At 52.7% G+C, this 11,477-nt stretch overlaps 1 protein-coding gene across 2 annotated transcripts in view; it reads right to left on the minus strand.

The window, feature by feature from the left end:
• The window catches only part of Padi4 (peptidyl arginine deiminase 4), a 28,153-nt gene extending 18,981 nt beyond the window's left edge, over positions 1-9,172 (minus strand). The window contains exons 1-3 of one of the 2 annotated variants that reach the window (XM_028753973.1): positions 9,066-9,172; positions 4,641-4,821; positions 1,459-1,525 (exon numbers count right to left, since the gene is read on the minus strand). In XM_028753973.1, the coding sequence (XP_028609806.1) occupies positions 1,459-1,525; positions 4,641-4,821; positions 9,066-9,157 (340 nt within the window). In that variant the 5' untranslated portion in view covers positions 9,158-9,172. The remainder of the gene's footprint in view (positions 1-1,458; positions 1,526-4,640; positions 4,822-9,065) is intronic. The other variant, XM_028753972.1, reaches the window with a different exon arrangement.
• Between the last annotated feature and the right edge of the window lie 2,305 nt (positions 9,173-11,477).

Below are 11,477 nucleotides of genomic sequence, written 5' to 3' on the forward strand. Positions count from 1 at the left end.
TATTCTATGTGCACGCACGGGCTATTCTATGTGCACGCACGGGTTATTCTATGTGCACGCACGGGTTATTCTATGTGCACGCACGGGCTATTCTATGTGCACGCACGGGCTATTCTATGTGCACGCACGGGTTATTCTATGTGCACGCACGGGCTATTAATATGATAAAAGGAAATGTAAATAGTAGACTTGGGGAACACAGAACTATCTGCTACAAAAAGCAGCACATGTGTTTATGTGTACATGCATGTCTGTGTATGTGTGTGCACGTGTTTGTATGTGTGTGTATGCATATGTGTTTGCATGTGTGTATATGTGTGTATGTGCATGTTTGTATGTGTGTATATGTGTTTGTATGTATGTGTGTGTATGTGTGTTTGTGTGTTTGTATGTGTGTGTAGGTGTGTAGGCATGTGTGTATGTGTGTTGTATGTATGTGTGTATGTGTGTTTGCATGTGTGTGTATGTGTGTATATGTATGTATGTATATGTATGTGTGCATGTATGTTTGTACATATGTATATGTCTATATGTGTGTGTTTGTATGTGTGTGTATGTATATATGTCTATATGTTTGCATGTGGGTATATGTGTGTAAAGCATTTCAAAGTTCTTTTTTTAACTTTTTTTTTTTAGATTATTTATTTATTTATTATATGTGAGTACACTGTAGCTGTCTTCAGACACACCAGAAGAGGGCATCAGATCCCATTACAGATGGTTGTGAGCCACCATGTGGTTGCTGGGATTTGAACTCAGTACCTCTGGAAGAGTAGTCAGTGCTCTTAACCGCTGAGCCGTCTCACCAGCCCCATGTGTAAAGCATTTATAAGTGCGCAGAATCCATGTACCCACTTCCTACCCTGAAGAGAAGTTGTCACACTGTGGTGTGGGTCCTCGCACGCACTTATATTAACTGAGTAACTGTCAGAGCTCCATGCAGCTGGGAAGTCACTGTCACTGAGGGCGACCTTGAGCCTCTGCCTCTCAAGGGCTGGGAGCACAGATGTGGGTGACCACACCTGGCTTATGCAGGACTAGGAACGGAACCCGGGGCTTCATGCCACCTAGAGAAGTTCTCTCCCCTCACCCTCGGCCTGTCATCTGTGTCTCCTTATGTAACTCCCTGGACAGGGATATTTATGAAACACCAGACCCATGGGTAGCTAGAAATGATCATTTGTCTTTGCTTACTTGAAAGCAAGATTTAGTCACACTGTGTCACGGGGAGAAGCCTGGTTGAGGAGGGGATGGGGGTGTATTGTATGGAGGGAGAAGGCAGCTCTAGGTCCTCTCTCTCTCTCTCTTCCTCCATCTCTCTTCCTTTTTGAGACAGGATCTTACTATTTTGCCCTGGCTGGTCTTGAACTCACGGAGACCTGCCTGCCTATGCCTCCAGGTGCTGGGATTAAAGGTATGTACCACTGGCAGCTCTTCGGTATCCTGGTCATCACTTACCCACCCCAGTGAGGTAGAGCAGGGCTTGGATTGGTGAGATCTTGGGTCCATAATATGAAATTCGAACCTGTAAGACAATAGCAGACCATTTATGACTTCTTTTAGTCATTCAACAAACAAGTTTGAGCTCTGCTGTGTGCCTGCTCAATCCAGCTCAACTCAGTTAACTACAAAGTTATAGAAAAGGGTCCCAGGGAGGCTCAGAAATGGAAGGACCCACCCAGGCTGAGAAAAGGGGTGAGGAAAGATTCCATGAGGGGTGTTTATTGGCTAATTTTATGTCACTTTGACCAGAGAGTCATCTGAAAGGAGGGAACTTCAACTGAGAAAATGCCTCCTTAATACCCAACTGTTGGGCATTTTCATAATTAGTGTTTGATGAGGGATAACTAGACCATTATGGGTGGGGTCATCCCTGGGCTGGTAGTCCTGTATTCTATAAGAACGCAGGCTGAGCAAGCCATGAGGAGCAAGCCAGTAAGCAGCACCCCTCCATGGCCTCTGCATCAGCTCCTGCCTCCAGGTCCCCGCCCTGTGTGAGTTCCCATCCTGACTTCCCTCTATGATGAGCAGCACCGTGGAAGTGTGAGCCAGATAGACCTTTTCCTCCACAACTTGCTTTTGGTCATGGTGTTCGTCACAGCACCAGTAACCCTAACAATAAGATGTGTCTTGAGAAATTCTTGGAAGGGGATCAGGGGCTCAGCGGCTGGAAATGGGGTACAAGAGGCATTAGAGGGAAAGAAAGAGCAGGTGGTGGCCATGGAGCTGGACTTGAGGCTGTCTCTCAGGGACACAGGAGCAGGCCCTCAGCTGTAGAGCATGGGCTCTCGGTGCAGCCTCCAGACCAGGAGGCTGGGGAAGGGAGTGAGGGGGAGTGGGGTGTACCTCAGGGGTGCTCTGGGCTCGTCTCGGTCCCTCTGCCCAGCAAAATCAAAATATACAAATAACTACAAACCCAGAGCTACGAGGAAAGGAACCTGCGGTGACATGCTGAGGGGACACACTGAGGAGTGTCTGAGGGGACATGCTGAGGAGAGTCTGTCTGAGGGGACACACTGAGCACTGAGGGGACACACTGAGGAGAGTCTGAGGGTACTCGCTGAGGAGCAAAGTATTGGGGGTTCACACTGAGAAGCCCCTGAGGGGATGGAGTGAAGGAACATACTCAAGGGTCATACTGAGAGATGCTTGAGGGGACGTGCTGAAGAGATGCACTGAGGGGACACTCTAAAAGGCCACACTAAGGCTCCACACTGAAGGACCACATGGAGGAGCCCCTGAGGGGCAGACACAATGAGGGAACATTGAGATGCTGGGTCCTGTCCTATAGACAATAGTTATCCTGTAGGAGGAAGGGCACAAATGACAGCACCACGAGCTCTCTGGACCCTGGCCTCCACTTCTGTCTGGGCTCCCGCCTTCAGTCTGCTCCCTGGGTACAGGCTACCTGCTTTGCACCAGCCAGTAACAACTTTGCACAGAACTTTTCTCTGGCTTCCTGTCCCCTCCAGAAAATGAGGCTTCCAGCCTTGAATGATGGCACAAGACTTATCCTAACACTAGAGAAGCCGAGGCAGGAGGATTGAGAGTTTGAGCCGAGACTGGACTAATTAGCAAGATTCTGTCTTGAAACACAGGAAAAGTAGAACAAAGAAGAGAAGAGAAAGGAAGAAAGGGGTGGAGGGAAGCCAAGTTGAGCCCCGCACCGAAGCCTCTGAGCTGGCTCCCTCATCCCTCACTCCTCCCTCTGTCTTTGTCACACAGGATTCCTTCAGTGCCCTCAACCTGTGTCTTGTCACTATCATCCAGGGTGCGCCCAGGAGCCACGTGGGTCTTGCTCTCTCCCAGGCGGGCCTTTGGTTCCATCCTTCAACTCGCTTCTTTCTGGAAGAATTCCCTGACTGCATCTGCCAGACACCCTAGCTACCTCTGTGTTCTCAGGGTGGGTGACAGCATTTGTTCCCCAGGAAAAAGCAAACTGGGTTCGCCTCTCCAGGGAGCACGGTGTCTGTGGAAACCCCAGAGGATCTGGAGACTACCTACGAGGGTCCCATCTTCAGTCCTGGAACTTGTCTCTTAAGGGTAAGTTAAGGGTGACCCCGGAATTCAGTCCAGTGGCGTGTGTCCGTACAAGAGCAGCACACAGTGGGGGAGGAGGCCCAGTCATCAGAGTGACACCACCACAGGTCAGGGAATGCTGACTGCCACATGACAGGAGTTCAGAGAGATGGAGAGGGACCTTTGAGGGTCACCACTGAGGGAGCCCACCTGCTCACACTGCTCTCTCCTAGATCTGTAAGCAGGTCTGGCAGATTTGCTGCAGTGGCCGCTGGAAGCTCACACTGGGACACAGAAAGCGCTCCTCGTGGATCCCTGCCTGTGGCCTTCAGAGACCTCAGGGCCTCAGCTACCAGTTTGTCTACCTGTACGTTACCTGATGCCCTCAAGGACTGTAGCCTCCCACCCCAATGCCTTCTCCTGTCTGCATGAGATGGTATTTACTAAACAGTTCTACACGGATGAAGTTGATGAAGACCTGAGCCTTCACAAGCCCTTCATGTTTCCTTGTGAACGCGACTGCATTTAGAATCACCGGGGAGACCCGCCTCTGGGTGTACTTAGGAGGGTGTTTCTAGAGAGGTTTCGTCCCACTGTGGATGTGGGTGGCGCTCTCTGGGGGGCTAGACCAGCAGCCTCGCGCTCCTGTGGCCACGCCTTCTCACCACGATGGACTGCGCCCTAGACCATGAGCCAGAATAAGCCCCGCCTTCCTTGAACTGGTTTTTATCAGGTAGTTAATCCCGGTGATGAGGAAAAGAATAACGGGGACAAATGTGCCATCTGTGCCAGCACGGAGGAGGAAGGAATCACTATGATCATGTCTAAGGAGGGGAAGGAGGCTCTCCCAGGGCGGGCCCTGCGCATGGAAACACATGGACGCAAATAGACTGTGCAGCGGGTGACATCTCTCACCCTCGGCCCCCAACCCTACCTCAGCTATCAGATCCCCACCCCACCCCACCCATCAGCCCCCACCCCACCCCACTCATCAGCCCCACCCCACCATCAGGCCCCACCCCGCCCCACCCATCAGCCCCACCCCCACCATCAGGCCCCACCCCACCCATCAGGTACCAGCCCACCATCAGGCCCCGCCCTACCCCACCCATCACACTTACCTTCTGGTCACCTGTCCTGCTGCTGGCTGCTTTCACCTGTAGGGTCACCTCCAGTTTGGGTTCTAGAGGCCATTTGGAGGCCCCCGTGGTATTCTTCTTGGCTGGAGGACCGTGGATGACATCTACGATAACTCCTGGGGAGGCTGTGATGCCGAAGGACGTGCAGCCCTTAGGAGCAGAGCTGTGGAGTGACAGAGGCGGGCTGAGGCACCGTAATGAGAGGACACACTGCCATGCTGGCCCCAGCAGGAGAAAACACAGGCCACCATAGGGCTTCCCCTGGCCAGAGAGTAAATATGCTATGATCGCCAGGAGGGACTGAGAACACAGGAAGGCAGTCCTCTTCTCTGGAGGCCTTACACTTGGACCAGAGAGACTGCAGAGGGAGGTGGATGTCAGAGACAACTCCCACACACCCATAGAGCAGTGTGCACACGGGAGACCATCACCAGTGGGCATGCCATGGGCTTTGTGCATATCAAGATCCACATACGGGGCTGGAAAGATGGCGATACCCCTCCCCTCAAAACAAAGACCCCTACAAATATAACAACCAAAAGAGAATCACACACATTTCTGGAGTGACAGACAGAGACAGAGTCAGAGTTTCTATGTAGCTAGGGCTGGCCTGGAACTCACTCAGTAGACCAGGCTGACCTGACCTGGAATTCACAGAGATTGCCTGCCTCTGCCTCCCAAGTGCTGGGGTTAAAGGCGTGCGCTGCCACCATCCAGAGGAACAGCCAGTCTTCCTGAGGCTCATCCTCACACAAAACAACCAGATCAGGGGTGAGATACACTTGAAAATGCAAGAGGAGTTGGGCCGGGCGGTGGTGGTGTACCCTTTAATCCCAGCACTCGGAAAGCAGAGGCAGGTGGATCTGTGAGTTCGAGGCCAGCCTGGTCTACTGAGTTCAAAGTCAGCCAGGACTACACAGAGAAACCTGTCTCGGGGTGTGGGAGGTGGGAGGTGGGAAGCAACATTCGAGGAGTAGGTGAGGGGACAGCAGGAGAGTTGGAGGCTGGAGAGAGAGCGGAGAATGCTGTCAGCATGGTCCTCGTGGATGAAATTCTCCAAACAAAAATTTAAAAGCTTACTGGGAGCTAGCCTGACCCAAGGCTTTCTCAGAGGTCCTCATGAAACAAAGGGAACTTTAGTTCTGAGTCCTTGTCCAGGCGTGGGCGTGGCTAGACGGTCTATCTGGGGCTGGGGCCAGGGTCTCCAGGGAGTTAAGGTTTCAGTTCCCAAGAACCTGCCCTACCCCCACTCGGAGAGACTGGAGTTATCGTCCAGAGGCTACTGTGTGCTTAATCTGCAGTGCACTCTGGGTGCCCTGTGTTCCTTTTGTACAACATTGCTTGGCTAGCTTCCTTCCTGCTGACTTCGTCCCATTACATGATAGCGTTCCACTGACTCTGCTCTTTTACCCCTGTAAACTGGATAGAAGATGCTGTGCTTCTTAATAAACTTGCTTAGCCTTAGCTGTCAGCTTATGTGTGATCTTCTGGTCTCTGCTTGCTATCTTCTTTATTTTCTCATCTCCTGTCCTTCTCTTTGGGACCCTGTCACTGAAGAACAACCCTCTGGTCCCGGTAGGAGGGCACTGCTGAGTGAGCCTAGGAGAAGGATTGTCTCCAAGGACACCTCTCCCTCTCCCTCTGGAATGAATATATAATATATATATATATATATATATATATATATATATATATATATTATATATATATATATTTTCCCCCAAGACCTTGCTGTAGCCAAAGTGTGGTCCTTGGCGCAGGGGCAGCAGCCTCAGTCTCCCCGGAACCTGGGGAAGGCAGCCGCAGACTTGAGGTTGGAACCCAGAGGTTAGTTTCCTCATGTCTCCAGAGTGCTCCGTCACCCTCAGGCGTGAGAACCACACCCAGGAAGCTACTGATAGGGGTTGCTGAGTTACCCAACTGAGCGGAAGCTGAGTGACCAGGAACCCAGGCTCAGCAAGGCACGGATGAAGCCGGTGGCTGAGAAAAACCTGTATTTTATTGTATTATGATTTTTTTTTTATGAGGCGAGTGGAATTGTTTCATTTCAAAGTCAACAGAACCTGCTGGACAGAGGGAAGAGCCCAGGTTTCTTAAGAGACTCTGAGGTGAAGAAGCTGGGAAGGGAGAATAGGGAGGATTGCAGGCTTGGGTGAGCTGGGACACAGCATGGGGTAACAGAAAGCCAGTGCAGAAGGAATGGCACCGACAGTCACAGCGAGGTCAGTGGAGGAGCCTGACTTCTGGAACATTCTCTGTCCTTCCTCTGTTCCTCGCGCCCATCTTTTGACTCCACACCACACTCCAGAATCAGGGCTACGTGAGCAAAGGGGGCAGAGAGCGACTCTCCTGGAGGATTGTGGGAAAAGGCTGGGGATGGTTTGCAGCCTGTCCTGGGAGGACCGCAAGAGAACGAACAGACAAGGGGTTTGTTTTTGAATATATTCTCCTCCCCGCCCACTTTCTGCAAAAAAGATTCCAATGTGACCGAGGGCCAACTTTCTTTCAATCACTGAACAAAACAGAAACATCACTATGCACGAGGTCTGGCCCTCCCTGCGCATGCATGCGCCCCCCCCCCACCGTGGGCGCATGCGCAGATAGGGAGTAATGATTTGCCTAATTCATTGCACTCACTCACACCTGGCTTAGTTCTGGGATTCCCATTGTGAACACCTTCTAGGGTCCCCCAGCTCCTCTCAAACCACAGCTGGCCACTGCTTTGTCCCCTGAACATAAGCGAGGGCCTTGTCACCTGGTCCCCACGCTTATGGGATTAGGCCAGGGTCCTCGGCCTCACTGAGCCACAGAGGCCGGCAGCCCTGGGGTAAGGGCTTGTTCATATAGCACTGCCTGGGAGGGGCAGTTAAGATGATTTATTATCTGTCTGTCTATTTATTTACTTATTTCTATCAGATCCCGGTTGCATCCTTGAGAAAGGCTTGGGGCTTGAGTTTGAACCCCTGAACCATGTATTAAAGCGAGGCGTGGGCGTGCGAGCTTGCTCCCAGTGCTGCGGAGGCAAAGACAGCTGCTCCATCCTTGAGAAGGGCAGAAGTTCTTCCAAGACCTCACCTAAGCTGCACAAGCCGCCCCCCCAACCCAGCACACCCCTCCCATTCTTGTATTCTCTTCACTTGTATTCACTTTCTTGTATTCTCTTCTCTTCCTGTATTGGCTCTTCCCAGGGGGGCAGACAAGCATCCACATTTTCATCAATACCCCTGTCTGATCAAATGTCTCTGCTCGGATCTCCCCATTTGAAAACTGCCATCAGGACTAGCAAGATGGTTCAGGGGACAAAGGCGCTTGCTGCGGAGCCTGGCGACCCGAGTTCCATTCCCAGAGCTCATGTGGTGAGCGGAGAGTGCCGACTCCCACAGGCTGGCCCCTGGTCTCTGTACACAGAGTCTGAGGAATGACACCTGCGTTTGTCCTGGCCTCCACAGGCTCCCACACACCCCTGCATCTATAAACATGTACACATCTACAAACATATGAAAAAAGCCTCTGTGACCTAGACCTCAGGAGGAAGCTAGCCTGGAATCCTGGCGAGGATGCTGGGCTAGCTCTGGCTCCTGTCATCTCCTCGGCACCTAACCTGGAGTAGCTTGTCCTCATGGAGTAAGGGGGCCTCTGATAATACCAGGCTTTCTTTTCCCTGTGTCTCCCCCATGGCCTGGAGACCACCCAGACCTCGGGTGCTTTCCTGCTTCTGAGAACAGACAACCACTGACCCATTGACCCTGGGCACCTCCCAGAGGCTTTTATGGACATCGCTTGGGCCACGATGCCCAGCTCTGTGGGGGAGGCTGCTGCAATTCCCACATGAAAGGCTGCGTCAAACTCCACCCACGAGGCTTCCTCCACTGTCCTGTGTGACCCAGAACCTAGCAAAGGTCTCAGTGCTCACTCAGTAGGTACTCAGCATATATCTGTTGAATGAACAAGGGGATGGAAGAATGAACAAATGAACTGTTGGGGATCTGCCCAGTATTGTACAGAGTAACCAAACAAATAGCACCTCAGAGTACTTAACAAACAGTACCAGGGAGTACCTAACAAACAGCACCGCGGAGTGCTTAACAAACACATTTGGAGTTGCCACACTTAATCCTTAAAGTCATTTCATGAGGTAAGGAAACTGAGGCTCAGCTGCTCAAACCCTCCCTACCGTCAGCCTACAGCAGGGACTATTCCCCCTTTTTAGGCAGCCCTGCGACTCCTTGCACTGAAGGCCAAGCACTGGTATTTATACTTCACAGAGAACTAACTGGCGTGATAGGCCCCACACCTCCGGCTTATCTCCCTAGCAGATCTCTTGCTCAGAACCTGAGCTGGGCCGGCAGCGCCCAGCCCCTGGCTGCCCCACCCTGGGTCCACAGGCCCAGGATTTGCCCCTCTCACCCACGGACATCCAGCGGGGTCGCCGTGCCCACCACACACACGGCATGGGTGGGCTGCTCCGGGGCCACATGGATCACCGCGCCCTGGGCCATCCTCGGTCAGCAGGCAGCAGGAAGCCCCTGGCTGGTTCCTTTATAGTGCCAGGCGAGCCCATGAGTCAGCACCTGCCCTGTCCCGGAGGCCCAGCCCCTCTCCACTCAGGTGCCCCAGTGGCTGCAGAGCCTCCTCTACCTAGGGCATCCAGGACCCCCCACCCGTGGGTGTCCAGCAGAAGGCGGGGGACACTCGGAGGCCTGTGAGGGGAGAGCACAGGGGAGAGCACAATCTGTGCCCTTAGCCACCCTGCCTGGCTAACACATCTTGTCCAAGCACACATTTTTTTTTTTTTTTTTTGGTTTTTCGAGACAAGATTTCTCTGTGTATCCCTGGCTGTCCTGGAACTCACTCTGTAGACCAGGCTGGCCTCGAACTCAGAAATCCGCCTGCCTCTGCCTCCCAAGTGCTGGGATTAAAGGTGTGCGCCACCACCTCCCGGCCTGTCCAAGCACACTTAACAGGACATTGGAAAGAAGGGGAGAAAGGCAGGAGGAGGCTAAACAAGAGGCTATCCTGGGCGTGGCTGAGGACCCCTCCCCGTCCCCTAGTCTTCTCATCTGAACCCTCTCTAGGCTGAAATACTCTCAGGACAGCCTGTGAAACTTTGTTGTAGTCCCCTCCCCCATCTCATCCTTGAAGCATCTCTGAGGTCAGCCAACATCATCACACCCACTTTCCAGATGCAGAAACTGAGGCACAGGGAGGCTCCGCAGCCAGTCAGGATTTGAACAGAAGCATGACTGCAGGGTAGGGCCTTTATTAGCAGTCTGTCCTGGTGACGTGATCTTTTCAAACCTTAGGACAAAGGCTTCTTACTGTAACACCAAGCATCTGAGGGCAGGCGACTGCCAGCCCATTTTATAGAAGGGAAAACTGAGGCTCGGAGAGGGGAAAAGACACTTGTCCTGGTGGCCATGGATTGCCTGTGGCAGGGCTGGGAGGGGAAACCGAATTGCCTGGTCTAGAGGTGAGGTGGGCAGCATACCCTGGGTGTCTGCCTGTACAGGACCTTCCCCGTGAGACCAGATGGTGCAGGTGTGGGCCGTACCTGCCCTGAGGGCACGCATGAGGGTGCTGCACCTGGTGCCAGGGCTGTCTGCTGTTGGGGTGAACTGGGGGCGGGGTGGACAAGTCCTAACAGGGAGCACCCAGAGAAGGCATTTCTCAGGGATGCCGAGAGCACTGGTGTCTGGGGGTGGGGGGGCTGTAGATCTGGGCTTCTCATGTCCTTTGGCTTCGTATCAAAGGCTGCAGCGTCAGGAAGGCTCGAGCACACAGCCTTGCCAGCGTCCCTGGAGCTCAGTCTCAGGACACGTGTGTACTGGAGAGGAGGCCACTGGGGCTCTGAGAGGAAAAAAAAAGGCTCTCGGGTCCTGCGATCCCTAAATAGGAGCTAGGACCAGGGTCCCTTCCTGTCCTCAGGGGTTTGGTACAAAAGCCAGTCCAGCCGTAGTATAACAGCACAGTAGGAGTCCGTTTTGTCCCTCCTGTCCCTCCACCGTGTGAGTCCTGGGCATCCAATCCCAGGTCACCAGGCTTTTTGGCAAACTCCATCTCCCTGGTCCCCGGCTTCATTTTTTTGAGACAGGTTCTCTCATTGGCTGAAACACACTAAGTACACTCTGCTGGCTTCCAGTGAGTCCCAGAATCTGTCCCTGCCTCCTCAACACTGGGATTCCAGCGTGGGCCTCCACCCCGGCAGGGCCTTCTGTGTTCTGTGTTGCACAGCTGCGCACATCTGTGTGATCTGTGTGAGCACGTAACACCACTGCCCGGCGTTGAGCACCTTCCTCCGCTGATTGCTACTTTAAGTTTTGAGACAGGGTCTCTCACTGAAGCCAGAGCTTGGTGATTGGCTGGATTTGCTGGCCAGTGAGCGCTACAAATCCCTTGTCGCTGATTGGCTGGATTTGCTGGCCAGTGAGCTCTACAAATCCCTTGTCTCTGACTCACAGGCCCGCCTACTCCCCCTGCCTTTTTATGTGCGTGCAAGGCATCCAAGCTCAGGTCCTCGGGCTTGCAAGGCAAGCACTCCGCTGACTGAGCCTCACCGCAGACTTACCCACAGGTTGTTGAGAATTGTCCGCATTTAAGATGCATAGTGTCCCGCGGGATGTTTTTCTTGTTTAATAATAATAATAATAATAATAACAACAACTTATCATTATTAGAAGTATTATTATTATTAATTGTTATTGTTGTGCCATGTGGGCATGCATGCGAGGGCAGAGGACAAATCTGTGGATCTGATCTCCCCTGCCATCTTTACATAGGTTCTGGGGATCAAACTCAGGTCGTCAGGCTTGGCGGCAAGCT

Source organism: Grammomys surdaster, unplaced genomic scaffold (assembly GCF_004785775.1).
Source record: "Grammomys surdaster isolate TR1022 unplaced genomic scaffold, NIH_TR_1.0 125977, whole genome shotgun sequence".
Taxonomy (NCBI): domain Eukaryota; kingdom Metazoa; phylum Chordata; class Mammalia; order Rodentia; family Muridae; genus Grammomys; species Grammomys surdaster.